A 26,035-nucleotide genomic window follows, 5' to 3' on the forward strand; every position below is an offset into this window, starting at 1 on the left:
GTTGGGCGACAAACTACCAAAGACATCCAATACAGAACAATATCATCCTGTATGAACAATACATCACAGCTAAACAAATGGATCACTTTGGAAGGAGAAATGTAGGGCAGATAGCAGGAGGAAAGGGTTAAACCAGTATTGACATTTCTTCTGAGCGTTGCTTGGTCCTTAGCTGTCCTTCAGCACAACAAATCTCCATACAGAGAAGAGCACAGACAGTATAACAGCTTTTTTTTTAATCTATCTGGGTCACCGTAACTAAACTGTTGCTTCTTAATTACACCAACAGTTTCTCACCCTGCAGTGTTACAGTCATCTGCCATTCTGCACAAAGCTGACTCAAATCTTAGCTACAGTGATAACCTAATAAACCTGAAAAAGGAAAATTATTCTCTCTCTTACTCAAGGGAAGGATTTTCTCTTGCTCAAAGCTCTCTGAGTGGGATCTATACAACATGCTATCTTTCACCTGTTCCCTTTTCACCTATAACTAGCTATACAAGGCTTGCGCAAAGCTGAAGTTTTCTGAAGTGATCTTGCTCAGTATGAGTTGATGCACTTTTTTTCCTTCAAATGTACGTGCGCCTGTATCATTTTTATCAATATTAAAGTGAGTCTTAAGACACAAACAGGTTAAAAAATAGTTTCATCTACGAAAATGAGACAAAACAAAGTGAAACCAACAGCAAATCTATGACCTGGGACTGGATGCCAAGTCAGAGTCTTCCAGATCCAGAGATATTTTTTGTGACTTATGTAATAACTCACATACAGAAAAATGAGTATTAATGTCCTGTCTCTTACTGTGTAGTTCAGATTTGCTTGTGAATAATACAAGTCTAATTGTGAAGGCTGAAACATGAATAATAGCTGCGCGCTCTCATCATGCAGCGAATAGCCTCATTTTACCACATTATTTCTTTTCTCTCTTTCAGTATGTTATTGTACTAGGAGGTTATAATGGTAGCCAAATAGCTCCCATTTCTACCAGCTTTTACACTTGTTTATGTCTTATTTGGGAAAGGCAGTGCTCTGGCTGTGCTCAAAGAAGCTATCTACCAGTTGCACTACACCCATCTACAGAAGGAAACCTGCGTTTTGTGTGCAGGAGAGGGTGAAACACTCATACTGTCTGACAAGAGGCACCTACCTTGGAAGCAGCTGACAGTGCATTTTCTGTACACTCACCACATCTTTGCCTCAATTCCAGCTCAGTCTCACACATCTCTGTATCTTGGTCTGAAGTATCTGTAGCTGTAACCTAACCTAGGATACCTAACCTGTCAGCCTCTGCTACTCCTAAATGTGCTGGACCTGTCAAAAGAGGTTGGCCAGTTTTCCCATGATTTTTTTTAATCCCATATGTTCCCACTCATCTGTGCAAACAGAGTAGTTCCATTGTCTGAGGAAGCATGAAATTTTCTAATTTGTTAAATGTGCCAACTCTGATGTAGACGAGTGTTTTGGGTTTGTATGGTGGGTTTTTTGGTAGCGGGGGAGGGGCTGCAGGGGTGGCTCTTGTGAGAAGCTGCCAGAAGCTTCTGCGGCTCCAAGTTGGACCCACCTCTGGCCAAGGCTGAGACTGTCAGCAACAGTGGTAGCACCTCTGGGAGAACAGATTTAAGAAGGGAAACCTGCAGTGGGGCAGGAGATTGGAATGTGAGAGGAACCCCTCTGCAGACACCGAGGTCAGTGCGGAAGGAGGGGAGGAGGTGCACTGGAGGAGGGGATGCCCCTACAGCACACGGAGGTGAGCAGTGGAGCGGAAGCCCCCGAAGATGGCCGTGACTCCATGAGAAAACCCACGCTGGAGCAGTCTGTGACTGAAGATCGGCCCGCAGAAAGGACCCACGCCAGGGAAGTTTGTGAGGAACTTCTGCCCGCGGAAAGGACTCACATTGCAGAAGTTCGTGGAGGACTGTCTCCCATGGGAGGGACCCCACAGTGGAGCAGGGGAAGAGTGAGGAGTCCTCCTCCCCCTGAGGAGGAAGGAGCAGCAGAGACAAGGTGTGGCCAGCTGACCCCAACCCCCCTCCCCTGTTCCCCTGAGGCGGGGAGGAGATGGAGAGAACCGGGAGTAGAGTTGAGCCGGGAAGGAGGGAGGGGTGGGGGGAAGGTGTTCTAAGGTTTGATTTTGCTTCCTAATATCCTTGTTTTGATTTGGTTGGTAGTAAATTAAATTGATTTTGTTTCTTCCCCAAGTTGAGCCTGTCTTTTGCCTGTGACCATAAGTGGTGAGTGATCCCTCCCAGTCCTTGTCTCGACCCACGACCCTGCCTTTATTTTTCTCCTTATCATCCCACAGGGGCCAGGGGGGGAAGGAGGGAGTGAGCGAGTGGCTTCGTGGTGCTTGCTTTGTTGCTGGCTGGGCTTAAACCATGACAATGAGGCATCGGGTTGAGGAGACATCTAGCAGAACTCCAGTGTGTCATTACCATGCATTTTTCAGCCAAAGTCTCACCCTTTATATTAACTCTAAAATTTAATTATAAAGTGTGCTAGCTTTTTAAATAGGATAAAGCTCCACTCCCTGTTTTAAGAATTGAAATTAGATACTAGAGGTAATGTCTGCAATCTTTAAATGGATTATCTAATTTAGTGCCTGATTTACAAGGACTGATGTCCTGCTGTGAAAGATTGTCTTTATGCAGGCCAGAACCTGCCATTGGCAATACTCTTCCTGCACTAACACCTCTGTGTCATCTGACTAACAATAACACCTCCACTTACAGGTGACACTTGTGTGAATGTAAACTCCATGAATGGTTCCAAAACACATACCAAATAAATGCAATACAGGTATAATCACTTTTAGAAAGTGTGTGAGAACTTTCAACATACCTGATATGCATGACTTGTCTGTGTGAAATTTGAAGCACCTGACTGCAAACAGTAAGAAAGAGAAAGACCAGATATACTATACCACCTATAAAGCTCAAGTATAAAATTGTCAGTCACCCCATGTTAGAGACCATTAGCTCCTGCTCAAATGCAAATAAGAATATAAGTATTCTGAGTGGAGTTGGAGAGATAATCAGGTCTGCCTTTTCAAGAGAGCATAGAGATGAAGCCAATAAGAACATCTAAACAAATTTAACTATTTACAGGTTAATGTCCCAGTGCTCCTTGAGAAACCTTCAAATTAAACTCTGAGCTTTTAGCATAGTCAAGAGCACTGAATTTGGGGTAAACGGCCAGAGCTACACCAGTCCCTAAGGATATGGGAAAAGTTTATTTGTGATGTATGGAACCAGTCTGGCTGGCTGTGAGGCTGCCTACTCTCTGCCACCAGCACAGCTGCTTTCCTGCCAGAGTCAGCTGTTCATTAGCTTCAGAAACAATTAATGAACTAAGTTGAATTTTGTCTGAAAAAAGCTAGCTGCTCAGCAGATCCAGGGCAGATCTGCTGTCCCTGTCTGTCTGTGGCCCTAGACAGCTGCCCATCTTCCTTATGTCTCCAGCTGAACCTGGAACTGCTACCTCTGCAAACGATTGCTGTAGAAAAAGTTTCACACACAAAGTTTAACAGATAACTCAGTATTTTTTTTTTCTCCTCCTCCCCATCTCGATATGCATTAAATAAGCCAATTAGGTATTCTGAACACTTTAATTAACAAATTAGTTATGAACTGGAAAAAATGGTCATGCCTTCTGTATTTGTTGGGATATGGTAAATTAACATAAGCTAATGATGCTTTATTTTTATCCCATTATTTGAGCTTCACTTTCCACAGACTCTGTTACTTGGATTGTGTTTTGAATGAAAAAAAGATGATTTTTTTCCTTTTTAAAGTTACTTTTTCAATGCATCACTTTGACCTGGATGTACACTGGTAATTTTTTTTCCCCTTTTTGATGCTTCTTTTTTCTGCCCCTTCACAAAATCTACTATCTTCCTGCAATGCATGTTTTTTCCTACTGCCCCATATATTGCTTTAGAGACTGAAATAGCCTGTGGTTTCAGAGGAATGAGCTAGTGCAAACATTTTTTTTTTTTTTTGTATTTTTAAGAATTCCTTCTACAAAATGTAGGTATTTATGAAAAATGTTTCATTAGGGCCAGATCACTGAAGCACAGAAAACAAGTGCTAAGGTCAACTGAGTGGCAATCACAACTGTCTTCAAAACAGAGATACGAGCATTCACAGAGCTGAAGTGAGTTGCATTAGAAATCAAAGCGGGGTGCCTAGCTATTTATTTTGAAGGTGAGGAATAAGCAAAATGGATTACGTGGTAGGATATGAAGCAGATAAAGACTTACAGAAAATTATATGAATCCAGCAATAATATTTGACCATGAAATAATAGCTGTGAGGGGATAAATGCCTTTCCTACAAGACTTTTCTCTCTAGTTCCAAAGGAAATCACAAATGATGAGCTGAGCCTGAATTATTTATGGATTTTAAAAGAAGAAAAAAAAAACCCCAGAGGTTGAAGTTAGTGTTATACAAAAATTTTATTAGGAATAATACCAAAAGACAATCTTACTAATAAAATGGAGGTGTTTTCATTTACCCTCACAGGTAAAGGAGCTCCTAAAGGAGCTACATCTTGAAGTGAATAAAAACCACCACCAACAAAAAAAACCCCCAAAACATCAGTTACTTGTAGTCTCTCTAAAACATTCCAGAAATAGTGTTGTTTATACTGTGTGCAACACAAAGAATGCAATGTCCAGTGCAAACATGTTTTTAAGGTTGCATTAATAAATGAACCGCTAGAGGATTTTTTCAGTCATAAGTCATTTTCCACATTTTTTAAATAGAAAAGTAATTATTTAATAGGTAGCAATATTCAATTTGCCCTGACTTCCGATCACCTAATTTCATCTACTACGTATTACACAGCATAGTTTCAGAAAATAAACTGTATTGGATTGTACAATGTGTGTTTATCTAAAGCACATATTTACAGAAAGGGAACTGTTTATTTATTTATTTAAAGGCAACATGTTTTAATTATTTATAAATTCTTACTCAGCAAGAGCTGTCTTATAGACAGACAAAAGCTAAGTGGATGATACTACTCTTTTTCTCATGGTTGTTACCGTACTTTTATGCTACTCTATCTATTACTCTTAAGTGCTTACCTACTTAGAAAAGACAGCATTCAGTAACCTGGGCAGTGATTTTACAAACCACTGGCAACTCTGCAATAACTTTCCTCTAAGAGGGTTTTAATCAAAATATAATGAGTTATGTTGCATACAGGCATTCTTAGTGTGCCCAAAGGTCTTGTCAACACAAGGAAATTGCAGTATTTAAGGTGATGATCTACAGCATGTTAATTACTGCACTCTAGCTCCCTACTGTCTCTATTTGGACAATGTTAACATAAAGAGAGCACCTTCTTACCTTGAGATTCGCACCCAAACTAAATTCTTGGCAGGTCCTGTGAAGGGACGAACCCAAACAGCTCACAGAATCCAGGGAAATGCTAACCATCACTTTTACATTCACTTTGTCAAAACGAAAACTACATAAAATTTTTCTTGTATCACATTATAGAAAATTAATAAGGAATTGGAGAATTAGTGATATTCATTATGGTATTGGAGGTTTTAATAGCCATGCTAAAAAGAGCCTAGGCCAAGTATCCCCTGGTGACACCCAGCAGTGTCTAAGGCGAGACTCCCACAAGCATTTTTTTATATTGACAGAGCTGTTGCAGAACAGATCTGATTGACTCACTGAGAATGATTTGGGGAATAAAAGCAACATATCCTATAATAGATAAGTTCTTGCATCTTCCACACAGAAGCCAAAATTTAAAACTCCACTGAGAAAAAACATACTGTCTCAATTACACCTATGCCAACACTTAAATTTTCTGATGCTTGTTTTATAGACAGATCAATAATTCCGACAACAAGTCAATGTCAGCACCCTGATTAAAAAGCAACATGAAAGCCTAGACAGGAGTTACACAGCAGTGATAAAAGGACTGCTTTTTGAACATCAACTGTCCTACAGAAACTTCCCCGCATATTCCATTATCAATTTTGTTGGCAGATTCAGATTCCTCCCTAATACTAGACTTGAAAGAGAGCCCTGGATACCAGATTTCTTCTTCTTCTTTATTCCACTGTGCAAAAGATAATTTCCATACATCCAAAGACTCATTATGACCTTCATACTTTCACTGTCTGCTGGGATTATTTCTGAAGTTCTGAGACTCTGCTCAGTTTCAAGCAGCTTCCAATTATATTATATAACATTACATTATGTTGAAATAATGTAGAATTTCTTCCCTAAATTAAAACGGTATGAGGTGGACGATGGGCAGCATTAATTCTTGTACTAGTGAGAAGTGTAAGGTCCAATAGCTTGGGAACCATTAAAAGGAAGATTGATAATGCATTATATCAAAGTGTGCTAAGAATCCTCCTTATGATGTGATACAGTCCATTGATTCTACTGATGGCAGGTCATAAGATGTTAGACCTTATAACCTTGACATCACATATGCAAAAGCTACTGTAGATAGATTTTTTAAAAAGCTCTAGAATGAGCTAATTGAAAACTCTCCTTTCCTCTGATGCCACTTTAGTTAGTAAGGTGGTAGCAATATGGACTACTTTTGCAGGACAATAGGTATGACAAAAATGGGAGGAACTCTGAAATCTTTTTAGCTAGTGTACTAACTAGATTTCAGTTAAAATGTGTTACAGGGCTGTTAACTTAATGGCACATATTTATGTGCCAGTGTGAATGACTCCTGTGTCAGTCATTTTGAAAAGGAAAATTAAATATTTTTTTCAAAGGTAACACATTCTTATATTTCTCCAAATATTACATTGGATCATTTAATACAGTTAGAAATGTTTGGTTTACGTAAGTATAGAATGTGAGCTGATAAGTGAGAGAATATTCGAAATATTTTTTAAGAAGTGCATCCAAAGTAAAAAGTTTTAGGATTTTATAGTATTCAAAGAATTAACAATGTTTGCATATATTTAGATAAAAGTGACAGTGACAGGAACAAAAAAGAAAAGCCACGTGCATTTCTCCTCTTCTATGGTGCTTTGTTTTCTCATACAAGCTACAGACATTTCAAAGACAGTCTGTACCTTTGTTATACTGGCACTGAACAACATGCTAGTAATATTTATAATTAAAAAAATACAAAAAATATTGCAATACTGTATAGCACTAAGACTTAGTTGTTTAAAATGAAAAATTATCTTACTTTCAAAAGGATAATTTGATAGACTCTGACTACAGCGACCTCTATCTGAACAGTTGCTAATTCAGTGCCCTTTAGCTTTTTAAATCCAAGCTTTTGCTTAGGAGCCTTTAACAGAAGTCAGGAGTCACCACGCTCTACCTTCCCCAAACCTACTTTCACTATGCAATTCATTGCATCATTCCAGTCTTCACATAAGTTTTGCCACACCTTACATTTCAAAGGTTCTTCACCCCATTTCTTTGCAGATCTGACAGGTATAGCAGGAATTGCTTCACACAGCGCTAATTCCAGTGAAATGTGTTGTTAAGTAGTAGTATAGCAGAGGAACCACCTTCTTTTGTTTGCAAAGAGAGGACAACAAAATAGTCTAAGTTTTCTGGGGCCTTCTTGTTCCCTAACTCTTTCCGTGATAATTAAATGAAAGCATTTACTTCATTTTCACAGCTGCTATGATTGAAAGCACCCAGGAAGGCAGAAGAGGGAAGGCAGCCCGTGAGACAGTTGGGGTGCTTTGGGGATCAGTGAAAGAGAGATGGTGTAAAATGAATACATGCATTGTACCCCCAAGACTCTGGCTCTTTGTGATTGTGGAAACACAGATTCACAGTTGTAATAATTATATAAATCAAAGACTCTTACTCACTGACAGAAATTAGGGCTTCAAATTTTAGTACATTTTGGTATGCATTTGCAAGAGATTGAGACACCTGCAGGTAACCGCTGAATATTTGTTTCTACAATCAGCAGTTTTTCCTCTAATTAAAAATAACTCTTTTTTTCCCCCCCAAAAAGCTCAGGATACTTCCCTTTTCTTACCCTAACAAGAAATGAGGATTGGAACAAGAACAAGGGGCAATGCAGAAGAGTATGAAGCACCAAGTAAAAGGATTTGGAGAAGTTAACTTTTCTAATCAAGTTATACTCTGTCCATCAAATCTGCTTTTCCTTTGAAGTAACTATATGTACTGTGCTAGTTTTGGCTGCGATAGAGTTAATTTTCTTCATAATAGCTAGTATGGGGCTATGGTTTGGATTTGTGCTGAAAACAGTGTTGATAACACAGAGATGTTTCAGTTATTGCTGAGCAGTGCTTGCACAGAGTCAAGGCCTTTTCTGCTTCTCACCCCACCCCACCAGCGAGCAGGCTGGGGGTGCACAAGGAGTTGGGAGGGGACACAGCTGGGACAGCTGACCCCAATTGACCCAAGGGATATCCCAGACCATATGATGTCATGCTCAGCATATAAAGCTGGGGGAAGAAGGAGGAAAGGGTGGACGTTTGGAGTGATGGTGTTTGTCTTCCCAAGTAACCGTTACGCATTATGGAGCCCTGCTTTCCTGGAGATGGTTGAACACCTGCTTGCCAATGGGAAGTGGTGAATGAATTCCTTGTTTTGTTCTGCTTGTGCATGTGGCTTTTGCTTTCCCTATTAAACTGTCTTTATCTCAGCCCACAGGTTTTCTCACTTTTACTCTTCCAATTCTCTCCCCCATCCCACCAGCAGAGAGTGAGCAAGTGGCTGCGTGGTGCTTACTTGCCAGCTGGGGTTAAACCATGACATGTACTAATCCATAAATCAGTGAAGGCTTACAGGGCTCTGAGTAGACAGCTGTGAAAAATGTAAAACATTCTCACATACTGACATAGCAAAATACCCTGGAGGCTCAGTTTCCAGATCAATGCCATTCCATGAAGTTTTAGTTCTGTTTGCCTAGATCACTAGTTACGGGATTTGTAAACAAAGTGATATCAAACATTAAGAATAAATTCATGGATGTTTCTGCTTTTGAAGCCTTCTAAAAACCACTGAAAAAATTAAACTCTTTGATGTGCATCCTTCCAGTTGCAATATTTTTTAACAGGAAATTGAACCAGAACAACTACAGTCACAACTGCAACCTTCTTAATAACATGATGTGACTGTTCAGTAAATCAGTGTCTTAATCAATAGAATAAAATATACTATCTAATCTGCTAAAGTGTTTTGCCAGTCTAGAGTGAAGTGCCATGAAAACGGCAAAGAAAAATATAATTGGGTTGGAGACTAGAATTTTCAAATGCACATTTCCTTAATTTAAAGGGTCTGGGGCTAGAGGAGGGGCAGTTCTTTCCATTTAATGACTTGAGCACAGTGTGGTTTAAATAGCACATTTGATTTGGGAACCTATTAGCTGATGATGACTCTGTGGAGAAAAAAAAAAAAAATGGATTCCCTTATTACTCATTTGCTTAGCAATATCTGTAATTCCATGATGTTGTAAAATAGCTCAGTGTTAAAACTGAGCTATTTTCCATCATTTGTAGAAGCAGAAGGGTAAACACAGCAAAGGCCGAGTTCACGTGTTAAACATATTCCTGAATTCTGCAGTGCTTTTACTGGCACTAGAATTGGGAAAGCAAAATTAGGTAATGTACATATCGAAACTTCAGTTTTGAAAAGTATGTATACTAGGCTTCATAGGTATTAAGAGATGGATGACAACAGTCTAAAGAAGTTGCAATTTAAGCAAAGAGATGCAACTAAATTTCAAATGACCTTTTGACAGAGGAAATTAAGCAAATGTTTGATTAATAACAGCACTGTAGATCCAGATTACTAAAGAAACATCATTAAAAGAAACTTCACTGTAGTGATTATAAGAGTAAGAAATGGGAAGGTAAATATAACTAAAGGAAAAAAAATTAAATTCCACATCTGATTTGCCTTTCACTTACAATAGAATAAGTAGTCTAGTAAACTAAAAGGAGAAATAGTCATCTAAAATCAATTTGAAGATCCTGCCCACCAAGCTTTAACAAAGCTTTATTTTGTTAAAGTGATTCTAGTGACTTTTTTCTATTTTAGAACAGGGAATAGAATGCATATGAACATAACTGTGATCAGATAAAGCAGAATTCAACCTAAATGATGAGCAGTGTTTTACAATTGAACCATTCCTTAACTTCTTTCTTCTGGACAATGAACAGTTGAAAACACAAATTAAGGGACACAACAGCCTATCAAAAATCTATGTTCAGACATACTGCAACAGAAAGAATGAGAATTACTAAGAGGCATGTAACAAAATAAAGGCGACACAGAAGTAAAATCCCGAAACCAGCATAAAACAGCATTTATTCTCACTCAGAAGTCTTCTAAATTTCTGGAACAATAAACACTGTTATCTACTAGTCTGCAGGCCTAAAGCCAAAGAAATTGCCAATGCTCCTGTCAGGCCACAGGCTTTGCATCAACTCTGCACGACTAAAGCTTGTCAGTTGTATTTTCTCTAAGCTAGACTTCACCTTCTGTTTAGCTCGTTTAGTTGTAATAGCAATTCTCTAACAACGAGGTAACATAGCCTAATCTGTTTTACCTTTAACTTAGCTTTGTGACTGCATGGGCTAGTGACTATCAGTATAACAATTTTGATATATTTCTGTACCTAAAGTCGATATTCTGCAGAGAACTAACTGTTACTGTAGAATAAAAATGTAGTGTAGAGGACTACAATCATGGGACGATAGTAGAGGTATTGAAAAATACAGGCACAGGGTGGTACCAGAGGGAGCAGTGCTATAAGCAACTCACCAGGTCAATTACTAGTCGTTAAAAGAAAGCAACCTTGGGAGGTGGCTAAGACTGATTTTAGAGAACAAAAACCAAGAGAAAAAGATTAAAGAACAAGAATCCTATATGTGTAAAACACACACATGCAAAGAATTCAGACATATGGAGTTGCAGGCTAATAAACCAAGATCAATGTCAGGGCCCTGAGGCCAAAATTGCCCTACCCAGCAGGGGACCCACTCGCCCTGCCTGTGAGCCTGGGGGCCCCATTTCAATGCCCAGGCTCTACCTGAGCCACATCATAGGTGTATCCATGCCCAGCCCCATCCCGTGTACTTCCCCACTTAAGGATTTTGCTTCCTGGCTTTACATCAGACCTGGCTCATCCCTTCCTGTGTGACAATCTCCAGATAACTGGCAGAACCTGCTGGTCCCACCAGCACTGCTCATCCTGCTTGTGGACAAGGGATGGTGCCCCAGCAGCCAGGGCACCACCTGCCCCAGGGTCTCCCATGTCTACAGCTTCACCCCCTTGATTGCGTAGCTCCCCTCACACTATTCCCTAAAAATACATACAATTAACCTCAAACAAATCCTACCATGTCAATGTTGTCACTGATATAGAACCATAGAATAGTTTGGATTGGAAGGGACCTTTAAAGGTCATCTAGTTAACCCTCCCTGCAATAAGAAGGGACATCTTCAACTACATCAGGTTGCTCATAGCCCTATCCGACCTGACCTTGAACACATCCAGAGAAGGGTCATCTACCACCTCTCTGGGCCACCCGGTCCAGTGTTTCACCACCCTCATTGTAAAAAAATTTCCTTCCGTCTAGTCTGAATCTACCCTCTTTTAGTTTAAAACCACTACACCTTGTCCTATCACAAGAGGCCCTACTAAAAAGTCCATCCCCATCTTTCTTATAAGAACCCTTTAAGTACTGAAAGGCTGCAATAAGGTCTCCTCGGAGCCTTCTCTTCTCCAGGCTGAACAACCCCAACTCTTTCAGCCTGTCCTCATAGGAGAGGGGTGTTCCAGCCCTCTGATTATTCTTGTGGCCCTCGCCTGGACCCGCTCCAACAGGTCCATGTCTTTCCTGTAACTGAGGACTCCAGAGCTGGGTGCAGTACTGCAGGGGGGGGTCTTACAAGAGCAGAGTAGAGGGGCAGAATCACCTCCCTCGACCTGCTGGCCATGCTTCTTCTGATGCAGCTCAGGATATGGCTGGCTTTCTGGGCTGCAAACACATGTTGCCAGCCCATATCCAATATTTCATCCACCAGTACCCAGGTCCTTCTCAGCAGGGCTGCTCTCAATCCCTTCATCTCCCAGCCTGTATTGATACTGGGGATTGCCCTGACCCAGGTGCAGGACCTTGCACTTGGCCTTGTTGAACCTCATGAGGTTCCCATGGGCCCACTTCTCGAGATTGTCCAGGTCCCTCCAAATGGCATCCCACCCCTCAGATGTGTTAAACACACCACTCAGCTTGGTGTCATCTGCTAATTTGCTGAGGGTGCACTCAATCCCACTATGTCATTGATGAAGATATTAAACCATACTGGTCCCAACACAGACCCCTGAGGGACACTACTCATCACTGATTATCTGGACATTGAGCCGTTGACCACTACTCTCTGGATGTGACCATCCAATCAATTCCTTATCTACCAAATAGTCTACCCATCAAATCCATACCTCTCCAGTTTAAAGAGAAGGATGTTGTGGGGGACCATGCCAAAGGCCTTACAGGAGTCCAGATAGATGACATCTGTAGCGCTTCCCTTGTCCAGTGATGTAGTCACTCCATCGTAGAAGGCCGCTAGGTTGGTGAGGCAAGACTTGCCCTTGGTGAAACCATGCTGGCTGTCTCGAATCATCTCCTTGTCCTCCATGTGCCCTAACATAGCTTCTAGGACGATCTGTTCCATGATCTTCCGAGGCACAGAGGCGAGGCTGACAGGTCGCTAATTCCATGGGTCGTCCTTTCTACTGTTTTAAAAATGGGTGCAATGTTTCCCTTTTTCCAGCCACCATGGACTTCACCTGACTGCCATGACTTTTTGGGTATCATGGAGAGTGGCCTGGCAACTACATCAGCCAGTTCCCTCAGGACTCTGGGATGCATCTTGTCAGGTCCCATAGACTTATGTGTGTTCAGGTTCCTCAGGTGGTCACAAACCTGATTTTCTCTTACAGTGGGAGGGACGTTGCTCCCCCAGTCCCTGCCTTGAGGTCCAACCACTCAAGAGGTGCGGGAAGGGAGACTGCCAGTGAAGACTGAGGCAAAACAGTTGAGTACCTCAGCCTTTTCCTCATCTGTTGTTACCAGTTTGCCAGTCATGTTCATCAGGGGTACACTTTGTTTACCTTTCCTTTTCTGACTGACATACCTGTAGAAGCCCTTCTTATTCTTTATGTCCCTTGCCAAGTTCAGCTCCGGCCTTCCTGACCCCACGCCTACACAACGGGGCAGTGTCCCTATACTCTTCCCAGGACACCTGTCCTTGCTTCCACTGCCTGTGCATTTCCTTCTTGCCCTTTAGTTTGACCAGCAGGTCTTAACTCATCCATCTGCATCCTCCTCCCACCAAAGAGTCTGGGACACTGACAACGCACCATAGCCCCCACCCCAGCTAGAGCCATCCACCATAAGACTCAGAGGAGCTGTGACAGCAGGAGCATAACACCAGGGAAAGGGATAGACACAAGGAAGTATGTGTACACAGTCTGTTTTATTATTGAGACTTTTCTCCCTAACAGTATTTTTTCTTTTCTTTCCTTCTTTTTTTGTAATAATAGTTAGACAATAATTATTCTTTGATCAAGATTACAATTAGGCTAAGAGTAAATTCATGGCTTTGCTCATAAGGTGGCGGGTATTTTGGCTTGGAAGCTGCACAAACAGTAGTATAAAAAAATTGGTGGAGAACATAGGCAGCCTAGGCTATAATTTCAACACAACAAATTCAGCCTTTAATCTTAAGAGTGTTCCACCCTTCGATAGTATATCAGATTTTGTTTACAAACACCCAAAGACAAAAGATTGACACTTTTGTTTCAATGTTTTTTGGTTTTTTTAGGAGGCAGAATATGGTATCCAGGCAGGAGCAACTAATTCCTGCAGAAGCAGGAAAAATAGAGCAGCAGCGCAAATAAGCCAAACTTCTACAAGTCTGGTGTTTTGCAATTATTATAGATCTTCAGGATTTAGAAGATTGAGGCGTTATAGTCACTTGCTGTCTCTTCTTCATCCCTACAGTGAAAGTATTTCTAAATTCTAGGTTCATTAAGTCAATTCATTATACTCTTTACATGGATTTTGGAAGGAAGATAAAATTTTGCTCTTGATTCACAAGAATCAGTGAAGCTTTAGATTTTAGGACTTTTAGATTGATACTATTTAGAAAAATATAAAATCAATAGTATTCAGAATACTAGTTTTCTGTTAATCTAAAGTTTCATGTTTAAATGTATAATTCCTGTGAAATTAATTTAGAGATTGATATCAAAATGGTATATATATATAGACATCTAGAAATGTCAAGGAAAGCTATGACAATTGTTATGGGTGAAGGTAAAGACTTGTGTTCAGACCATAAAATAAATTTGCCTAGCCTTAAGGATATAACTAGACCAGGTAGACCATTCAACTTACACACCTATTCTTCCAACCACTAAAGAGGATGTGGCTTTGTTACTTCTGAACAACACCTCATTGCATTACAGAAATACATGCAAAAGGCAAAGCTCCTGTTGTGCTAGAAAACAATGAATGACAGCAGTCGTTGCTAAGGTGGGAAACAAGTTATAATCAACAAGGCACATCAAAGCTGTTTAGTTTTGCTCCAACAACCACGACCTTGCAAATGCTCATTTACTCAATAAACACAGGTATGTCCTTTTAACTGAAGTCAATTATACAACTGTACCGTATGACTCCATTGACATTAGGCATTTGGCCCATTGCTGCTACATGTTATTAGCAGCGTACGTCTCCCTGTAGTGCAAAGGAGTGTAATTACTGTCACATACAATGAAATAGAAATTCATTCTGTTTACAAAAATGGTCTGTCAGACAGCTAAAACTTTGTTAAAGCAAACATAAGCATTACTATTTTATGTAAAAAGCATTTTCATATTAAAAGTATTATTCATTATTTTTTCTTGAAATATCTGAACGTTAAGGTAGAGAGTGCCCCTTACCTCCTCTCTTGTTTAACTTGGCATACCCTGGCACATAGCTGCTTGTCATAGATGATGAACTGCTGAAGGAGGAGTGGGGTAATGCTGACACCAGAGGTTCATCACACTTTTCTGAAACACAAGAAAACAGATTCACTTTTTGCTGTTAATTATTCACACATATTAATTGGAATCCCAACATCTCAGTAAAAAAAGCCCAACAAACAAAACCAACAAAAACCAAAGAAACAAAAAACCCACCCCAAAACCCACAAGAAAACCAAGAGGCACACACCTCTACGTGAAAAATAAAGACTTCAAAGAGAAAAATTAGGTAACGGTAATGCCTAACCATGGGCCACCACTCTCTTTAGGGATACTACAAATGAACAAAAAAAAGCCTGCCCTGATACATCTGGAATGGTTTTGGTGACATGAAAACATAGTGCTGAAGAAAAGTATTATCATAAAAGCTTTATAAGAAGTAGATAAGATACAAACCTTCAGTTCTGTAATAGAAGCACTAACAACCTGATATTTTTTAAAAGAAAATAAATTAGGGTATATTAATAAATGCCTATGAATTATCACATATTAAAGATTTACTGAAAAAAATTAACAAAATAATCTTTTTTTAAAAAAATATAATTTATATAATCCATTTGAGTACTTCACTTCTATTTTACTCAGTATAAAGAAGATTAACTTGGTATTAGCATCTAAGATGAAAAAAAAATATCAGAATCTTTGCCTTTCTAATGAAGAAAAAAGTTTAAAACAAATCTCCTGCTGTGGTATGAAGTTATGTAAATTAGAATGAAAAGAATTGGCTTTTGACTTCTCAAATACTTCAACAGTTAATGTACTGCCTTTGTTCTAGTTTTTCCTCAGTTATTTCAACAGATGGCTGAAATACGTAGGTTAAATTACTCCTTTACATTTCAGGTACAACCTAAAAAAAAACATAACCTACACCAATCTGCTTGACTAATCTTTTTAAATACACGCACTGCAACACAGGCTCTGCTGCAAGTGGAAACACCCTCAATTTATGTATCTAGAAAGCATTATTAGACCACTCCTGGTAAGCAGCATATTTAATGCTCAGCCACACCACTGTTTTGGCACAATTATAAAATGGTGATTTGGTCAGACTGGATCACACTTAGAGACTGAATTAATCCTACACTCAAAAGAGGAGCTTTAAGGGGGAAAAAAAAAGGATTGTGAGTGAATCAAGTCATTTATAAGGCAGGTCTCTTACAATTTCCAGTCTCGTGTAATGAAAAATAAAATTACTTTCACAGCAATAGAAACTGAAGCACAGAAATACAGAACAACATTCGTTCATGAATCAGTACTTTGGCATTTAACAAAATAATAAGTTTCCTTCACAAATCTCTGAGAGTTTTTTAAGGGAGAAAACAAAATTCATACCAGCATAAAAAGCACAGGTAAGAGTAAAGGGCAACTGCTTTGCACTGAATTAAAGGACAATTCCAATTACTTTAAAGTTCACTACCACACTATTTAATGATGGAATTTTGACAAGGGAAGATAAATGGGTTTAAGCATTATTATTGTTTATACCACAAAACAGAAGGATCGATTCCTCTCCTCCCTCTGCTTTGGCTGCAGCCACACGGCACATTTGGTCAGAAGCCTGCAGTCAGATGGATACGACGCCTGGTGCTCACTCACATCACACCACCCAAGCAGCACACCAGCGTTGCACAGGACCTCTCCCTGGCAGCAGGGGTATGGCAGCGAGCAAAGGCCTACGTTTTAAGATCCTGGGTGCCAGGCTGCTATTATTTCAGTCAAAGTAGTACATGGTTAGAGCTTAAGAATAAAAGTGAGCAGCGGATTGAAGTACTCATTACAAATTCTGCCCTAACTGTCGTAATCACAGAACGACAGAGTTACTTGACAAAGTTTTTCTCATGTGTTCATTTATAGTGTATTTTTGGTAGTTCATAAAAATAGGTTTTCAACTTAAAGACTGCTAGCAAACTGCCAGTTCATCATTAGTGTTACCTAGCTAGAGATTTGAAGTCATTTGTCATTAATTCTGTTGTAAAAATGGAATGAAACATTTAAAAGCAGAACAACACATAATCAGAAATATTTTAAAAATTCATAACAAAATCTCTTTATAGCATTTTCTTATGTCTATCTTACATGATATTTACTGTTAAGGAAAAAAAAATTCTTATGAATAATGACAGCTAAGGTTGAACATGTACCTTTGTTCAGTTTCCTGGAGTTTTTTTAGTATATTTTTTAAAGCAAATTGTTAGGTTTATAAGATTTTCCCCCATCCATAGTTCCATACTGGAGGGGGGGGTGCTAGTGGGGAGAAAAACATGCATCTTTATGGAAGAATATTAGGAATAGAAAGATTTAGCTACAAAAATATTTGCTACTTATGCAATTTGATTAATTACTGTACGTAATGGGAGGCTACCGGTAACAATATTCTAAAAGAACTTGTGAAACAAAAGAGCTATCCTAAATCAGAACAAAAAAAACTTTTAAAAAGGGATAAAACGTGAGCAAAATCCTAATTTCTGCAACACACCCCCCACCCCCCCACCCCCCCTGGGTTTTAGACAATCTGTTCAGAAACACCACCACAGCTGAAAAAACCCTCTCCAAATAGTAGAAGCTCATCAGAACTTATATTCTTTTACTGATCCCAGTAGCTATTGCGAAAATCTCCTGGTGTTACTATTGGTAAAGCTACGCAAAAGGAAATATGGAACAAACTTGTCTGGAAAGACTACTAGCTTCTAAATCATCATCACCCCGTATGGCCTGCCTTGTCTCTCTGCTTCACTAACCCATCCTCTTGGATTCAAAAGAGCAAGACAGAGAAGCTTGACTTAGTCAAAAAAACAAAATCCCACAGGGAGTATCACTCTGTATTTGCCACTATGGTCACATTTTTTACAGACAGTCATGAGTAGTGTTTATGTGCTTTTGAAGTATTGAATCTGAACCTCTGCTTTCTTAGTTTGGTTGGAATCACCAATACTGGGGGGCAGCGGGTGTAGGGAGGAGCAGAAAAACCAGAGTTGATATAGTTTTCCTTCACTGTTGTTTAGAACTGCATTTTCTTCCTATGCCTGTTTTGGGATACCAACTAATAACCTGAAGAATAAAACCAAAAATACCTCACTTTCTCATTATTTAAAAAACAAACACACACCCCCCAATCCGCCTGCTCATTTAGGCTTCAAAATATAGGAAATTCACCATAAATGTGTGTAAATTACAGGGAAGGATTATACTTCAGATTAATATATGTTAAAAAAGGTATTAACCTCATCAATAACTCATGACTTTAGGCCCAACAGAAGAAAAGTTAGAAGACTGCTTACATAAGCTAATATTTCTAGCCCTGTGTGAAAGTTCCACTAAATATATTGCACCATTTAAACTTCCTTCATAACATGAAATGCTGTTATACCACAGATTTAAGAGAAAAAAAATCCTTGGGAACCTTTGGTTCTTTCAGCAGTTTTAGTTATTTCCTACAGAATCCAATTTTTTACTTACTAAAACGAGAATCATATATACCTTCCTGTTACTGAGATATAATAGCTTTCCCCATATAAGTCAATGTACTGTGCCCTGTTAATCAATTACAGAGCACACTCTCCTGCCAGCATCGTAGCAGCAAAGAAATAAACTCTCCTCCATACCATTTATCTCAGTGATGTATTAACATCCAAGCCAGCTTAGGTCCATTTAAATGTTAACTTCCTGAAGCAAAACCACACTTCCACTCCACTCCATTCTGTTCAGATAGAAAGAACCGATAACTTTGTCATAGGTATGATGACATTTGCTACTCTGACTTTCCTATTCAGAGGGAAATTACAGTATATGTCCATCAGAAACAAGTTTCCTTGAGGTTCAAATAATTAGATCAATGGAAGAAAGGTCACCTATTGTCATTAAATACAAATGGAAAACGTCTGCAATCCACAAGTTTCAAATTCCTCAAGACTAAAGACTAGGAAAGGGAAGGACTGCTATGCACTTGGTCTGTTCTTACATGCTTTCTCAGGCACCTGGCTATTGGAAACCAGATACCAAGTGAGATAGATCTTTTGTCCTACCAAATGCAGCCTCTCATATTCTGGTGTTTGCACTCAACAAAACAAGGAAAGGATACCTGTCCTTCGCACTCAACAAAACAAGGAAAGGATACCTGTCCTTTCCTGTTTCACAGTCTATTTATGGTTTATTTATATAGTCTACCCATCATGCTGGATAGACTAAAACCAGCTGTCCTCTACTTCACCTGCAATTGCTTTAATTGCTACTTAGTTAGTCCGTAAACTATCTGGGGAATAATGACCAGAGTATTTGAAGGGACAGGCCTCGATTGTAGCACAAAGCAGACCATATACACAGAAACTCTTGATTTATCAATCCCAGAGGCTGTTAAAGCTTAATCCTTGCTATACCAGTGATTTCAATGATTTTTAGTGGGCAAAGCAAAGTAAAAACCTAGATGCTTCACTTCACAGAAGTCTGTTCAAATACTTAGCATCTTGACCAATAAACAGGTCACCTGTAAAGTTGCTGACATATCTTATCAAAGCAGTCCAAGCAGATGAAAAAGACAATCTGCAGTTCATCTTCTTGACATTTGTATCTAGCAGTAGGTTAGAACGCATACAAAGAACTATACATTTAGAAGTGTTGAGAAATGGGAACAGTATACATTTATAGTCACAGGTGGTTTTTATTAATAATTTGAAGCTGCTTTAGAGGATCTCACAGAAGCTCTTGTGAAGATTCTGTCAGCAAAGCAAAAAGAGAGCTAAGATGTGTACGGTGTTTCTGAAAAAGAAAAAATATTTGGATACTGAGAAATAGCAGTCATCAGAAATAAGTGACGGTGACCTACTAAGAATGCTTTTGAAGAACAAAGGCTTTTCCATCATTATGGTCCAGTGCGCACTGAGGAACAGATGTTTAAAAAAAATACCAAACCCAAAATCCACAGATTCACCCCTCCTTCTTCAAAATCTTCAGTCAAGATTTCCTATCAAATTATAATCCATTATCATAATTTTCCTGTAGGATACTAGCTCTAAGACATAAACATGCTGGCAATAACAACTTTACTAAAGAAAGCCCCATATGTGTATGCCAGAAATTAAGAACTCGAAAGCTGATCAACTTAGATGCAAAAAGGCAAATGACTGCAATATCAATATTGTGTTCTGAGTCCAAAATAGCCACAATTAATCACTAGCAGAATATGAAACAGATGAGTCAATCTGAAGTAGCATTAAAAAAAAACCATCTCAGCAAAGAAATACACAAAGCCAGGGCTTTCTGACCAAAAAAAAAAATCTTAACCATTTCTCTTTTACACAATATTTTGACCATACAAACAGAACATTTACAATACCAACCCTGAAATCTTAACTATTATCAGTATATCCAACTCATTAATTATACAAAAATGCCTGTCAAGCGCAAGGAAAAAAGTTTAAAGCAACTTTTAATCTTTACTTGTAATGCAAAAGACTCCTGTTTTAAAATATGAATTCTAATGTAAATGTTGGGGAGCAACGGAGAGAATTATATCATCTGGGTTTAATTTGTACTGTGTGCTAAATGCTAGTTATCCTAAACACAATTTTCTCCTCCAATTTGAATATGTAGAGCGATTTCTCTGTAGCATGCTGAGGAGAAAGAATAAGCCACCAAGCACTTCTGAAAAGCAGTCATGAGATTGCAAGGGCACTCTGGAACATGGATAAATACGTATGGGAACTGGCATATCTCCAATGACAACCAATAGGAATATTAATGCGGCTGTTTTGGATTGCAGCATATTAGTATGCTGAGACAGCCTTACTTTTCATGTTGCATAGACAGATTTTAGAATATGAAATGAATGCTAGAATCCACCGTGTTTAATTCACAAGACTGTGTCCCCCCAAAGAGTAGGAATAAATAAACATAAGTTGCTAGAACATTTTATGCACTCTTTCAAATGAACTTTTAAAGCAATGCTAACTGAAAAGCGGGAGATGCTACAAAGCAGTTCATGGTCAACGGTAACCCCTTTAAAAAAAAAAAATTAAACTTCGAAGGAAGTGTTATTGAGGACAGCCTATCACAGGTTCAATTTCAATGACAAGAAAAGCAACCTTGGCCCTGTGTCACAAGCCTGTTGCTCAGTATGATAAACCTATAGCTAAACCTCTCATCATGTGTGACAGGAGCACTGCTGGAGAAGCCCCTTCCTTAGTCCTCAGAAGGGCCACTAATGAAAACAATAAATATTGACGATAACGGCTGGCAAATGCCAGGCAGGGTACACCTCATGCTCCAAGTTCCTAAGTCAGCAAGAAATCAGTAAAGAGCTTATCAAGGAAGACCTTCTCTTATGGGGAAAGGAAATACTTGCCTGTCAGGTGTATTTGCCAAATGTATCAGCATTTGGTACATTTGGGGTGGTTCAATGACCTTTTGCCTTATGCATGTTCTGTTGTTTTTTTCTTGACTGGGGGAGATAATTTAAAGAAATCCACCACAAACTGTTACTTTTTTTTTTTTTTTTCTTTTTTTAAAGATAAAAAGCTAACTTTACTCCCCAGCAAGTTTCTTGGACCACCTTATCAACCAGATAGGGATGATAAGTGGTAGAGTGAAAGCTCCATTTTTTTTTTTTTTATCTCTTCTGTGCCACCTACTGTCCCAAGTGGGACTCCTTTTGTACCATGCTTACATTAGAAGGGTAATGAAAACCAACCTACTTCTTAAATAACTTGAGCCACAACAGAGCTGTGCACACTCCACCTGTGCAAACAGGGTAATACTCTGCACACACAACAGCTACTTTCCCAGTTACTATTCCAATTTGCATGTCAGAAATTCAATGCAAGGCTTACATAAGCCTCATTTGGCTTCTTGTTTGCTATTTCTACTAGCCTCCGTTGCTTTGATCTGTTATTTCTCACTGTGCTCTTGTGAGCATAGTGCTCTTTCCATATTGCAGAAGTCTGCAGCTTCCCCACATGACTGACATTCCACAGGACAGTCTTGACAGTCTGCTCGGGAGCCAAATTCACATTCAGTTTCATGAGCAAATGAGTTCAAGTGTAACTGAAGCTTTTCTGTAAGTACCTCTGGAGCTCAGTTATAATCTAAAAGATTAGAGCAGCTCATATTGATCGCCTGGGATGTTTCATATTCCACTTCAAGTTGCATACCATCAATAGAGATAACACATTGTTGCTCAAAAGGATGGCTGCTGCTGAAAAGGAAGAAAACATAGCAGCTATTTTTCCCCCTCCAAGGTGAAGCCATAAATTACATGAATTTAGTGGTCTCCACACAACCCTTACTGCTCAAGGTTACTCGTCCTGAGGTTTATTTCAAGCCTTTCTATAGATCTCTGTAAGGAAAGGAACAAGTCTCATGTAATGTTTCTTATGGCTGTTCCTTTGCTCACAGCAAAGCATAGGCAGTCAGGCCTGTTGCTTTGTTCTGGTTCCGATTCAGGAATTAGCCTTTGGGCAACGCTGGATGCGCCACCAGGGCCACATTTCTAAAAATGCATTTGGACGCCCAAAGACAGATAATACTTTACAAGATTTTACAAAGTATCTTTTCACCTGAACTTTGTTTCTGATACCTATTGACTAGTTTTCAGAGTAGCCAAAGCCTTATTAATCCCAAAGGTCATGGTATGGCTACATGTTTTGACTCCTACAAATGAATGCCATATTTCATCCAAGGACTGGGTTACTAATAAATAAGAAAACTTTCTTGTTTTGAGGATTTATTAATAAACATTTGTAAGCACTCCTGGGAAACATTGGAAATGGTAATATCATAACAATAGCACAAACATGCAATGTATTATATGACTACTATCAGACATTTCTGGCTGCACTGCCTTTCATCAAATGCCATACATGTTCCACAGTACTCTCCATACTTCTGTCTTTAACTACTGAAAATGAGAAAAGGTTTAAAGTAAACGTCATTAATTACTATGATCTACAATTTAACCAGAGAGATTAGGATTTATTTTTTAACTAAATTATTCAGTTTGGAATCATTACAAGTATAAATGTGTACAAAGCAGCCTCTTGAAATTCAGATTTATAAAAATTTTAACATTTCACAAAGGAAAAATAGAAAACTTCACCCCAAATTTGTACACGTCAATTTTTCAGGAAAGTGTCAATATTTTAAACTCTGAATTTACAAAAATGTATTTTTTCTTCAATATTTTACATTTGGAAAGAACACGGGTCCTTAAAATTAAACTTATGTCTTACTTTATTATTTAGTAGCATTCAATTTTGAATTATTTAAAAATAAATACATTCTTTTTATTGTCTCTAAGTTATATCTACAGTAAGGTTTTTGCAGAATTTTGGTTGGTTGGTTTTAGGTTGTGGTTTGGGTTTTTTTTACTGGAAAAAGAGTAGACAGAGGACATTTTTACAGCACTTTGAAACAAAAACAACTCTGGATTACTTTTGGTTTACTTTAGAGTCTGCAGAGCATTCGACAGTCCATTGAGAATTTGGCAAATGGTCATGCCATCGCGCTGTGTCTTTTATGAACAAATTTATAAACTGCTTTGCACCCTACGCAACTGGAAAAGTTGTATGAGAAACTTGCCATCTTATTTGCTCGGTTTTAAAAAACACTCAGGTCAATTACATCTGGAATAATCGGAAGTCAGACAGTCTGGTTGTACACTTGGGATTTCATTAAACTGTCTTTAGCACATAAGCAATAATAGACAATCAACTCTATGCAAAGTAAAATTCATAAATTTTTTTGTATTTTTGCATATCCAATCCTCAGATGCCTTTTCTTCTGACATGTAAATATATTTCTTCACCTTTTCACTACTAGAAATACCTGAATTTTTTGGAGGATGTTACAGTGAACAAAGCTCCTTCTTAAGTGTCTTTGCAGGTAGGTATCATTTTTCACAGACTGGTGCCTATCTGAATTAAGTATGAAGAAGCCTGGAGTCATGATGCATAAAAAGTTTTAGAGTAAAGGGCAGAGGAACCCACAAGGCTGGAGGAAGGAAGAGAATGCTGAAAATCTTCACAATTTATCTTGTCAAGTCTCATTTAGCTTAAAATACATTTGCCAATTACCTAGCTTATGTTCTTCCTAAGTCAATCTTATATCAGCAAGTATCTTTGTTTGGTGTGGGGTTTTGTGGTTTTGGTTTTTTTGTTGATTTGATTTGTTTGTTTTTTGGGACCCAGGGATAAGACAATAATGCATGATAACTAGTTTCCCGAATAACATTTTTGCCAGTCAGCTTAACTCTTCAGCATCACTTTAGCAGGTTTCCATCTCTAAAATTAAGCTTTTATCTTTAACGAGAACAAAACAATTTTCTCCTCACAATGCGTACTTATTTTAATGGTCCCTTTAGTTTTAGCAGTTTCATATCAACATAAATCTTCTGAATTCAGAGCTGTTATTCCAGGTTTAACCTAATTTAAGCAAGATCAAAACAGCCAGTGAGGGATTTTAAAATTGCTGGGCACTTGAATATAAAAGCATGCCCACAGAAAACCAAATATTAGCTCTCAAAACAATATAACACAGGTAAAGAATAAAGGTATTTTAAACTTGGTGTATGGAACCTACCACTATGGATATCAAATCGTTTCACAAAATTAAGGAAGTTAACCTCATAAGAGATAATAAAATATTTTTATCTACCCACTTACAGATCGGTTAAGATGCTCAACAGAAGTCTCATCATAAAGTTCTCAGAGCAAAAGCTGCAGATGCCTGCCTGAATACCTTTTATAATAGAAAACTACCCTTTCCCTATAATGGCTAGGGAGGAAACTCTGCTCCTACCAGACAGACAAAATATTTAATACTATGAAGCACATAAAGCACATGCCACATTTGGTTACGTAAAAAAAAAAAAAAAGAAATTAACAGGGTATGCAAAATGCAACTGAGAATTGTTTCTCAATTTGCACAGCAGAAAGTAAACATCACTTAAGCTTAAACTGATTTTTTTTTTTTTCCAAAGGCATTATTAATTCCATGTTTGTGAATTATTGTTTATTTTCATCTCCCCTTTGGAGAAAACAGATATGTCATATTTATAGCAAGAAGCTATTAGTCGGCTGTTTATCAGTTGCCTACTGTTAAAAGTGATGATAGAAGCAAAAACCAAAAGGTGTGTGATCTATGAATTAAACTGTATTATACTGAGAGATCTTTTTTTTCCTGAGAGGGAAAGACAAATAAGGTCTAACCTTGGTTTCTTTCTTCTACTTGAAGCTTTTTTCTTCCCCTCAAAATAAGTATAAAAGGAGTGCTTTCTCAATTCCTATCACTGAAGCACAGGAGGATTAGCTCTGATTGCTTTTTGCAAACTTTTGTTAAAGAGAGCTCTTTCCCATGTTTCCAAAGTAGTATCAAGTGACCATATAAATTAAACTGTCATAATTTGTTGATTTCACCAAATTATCGACAAAATGTTCCTGAAAAGATATTTTAACAGGTGAAAAAAGAAATACTTTTGATCTTTCTCCTTACGGTTGCATTAATCTAGCGTATATATGACATACATTTAAGATCATGTTAGTCTTGATTTGATTTCCTCAAAACAGAAGACAGGCTTCCAGAATTTGCTGATATCTTTTTGGTTTTTTACGATCAAAATCTTACACAAATTTTGATGAATATAACTGTGGATAGGAAAGGAAAAACAACAACAACAACAAAACGAAATTAAGGAACATTGGATAACAGGAAGGTGTGAACATAGGTTAGATTTCTAAATTTATCTCTGTATTGTAGATTGAAAAGAGCAAGCTGTGTTAGAACTAACCTGTGAGATGCAGTATTCTGAGAGGCCTGTTATATGTACTGGGAAACTCAAACCAATTATATAACGTGGCTGTGAATTTTGACAATAAAGGCCCAAATCTCTTACACTAATACCTTGAAGAAACAATATGTAAATCAGAGCAGGCTAACAAATGTTTTCATATGCCAGTACAAAATCTGCGAGTTGATTTCACTAAGCATTTGGCATCCTTAAACACACTGGAGCAAC

At 38.4% G+C, this 26,035-nt stretch overlaps 1 protein-coding gene across 3 annotated transcripts in view; it reads right to left on the minus strand.

The window, feature by feature from the left end:
• CNTNAP2 (contactin associated protein 2) overlaps positions 1–26,035 on the minus strand; it is a 1,219,341-nt gene that overhangs the window by 832,135 nt on the left and 361,171 nt on the right. For all 3 annotated transcript variants that reach the window (XM_030007829.1, XM_030007833.2, XM_030007832.1), the window contains exon 2: positions 14,950–15,060. In XM_030007829.1, the coding sequence (XP_029863689.1) occupies positions 14,950–15,060 (111 nt within the window). The remainder of the gene's footprint in view (positions 1–14,949; positions 15,061–26,035) is intronic.

Source organism: Aquila chrysaetos, chromosome 3 (genome assembly GCF_900496995.4).
Source record: "Aquila chrysaetos chrysaetos chromosome 3, bAquChr1.4, whole genome shotgun sequence".
Lineage (NCBI taxonomy): Eukaryota > Metazoa > Chordata > Aves > Accipitriformes > Accipitridae > Aquila > Aquila chrysaetos.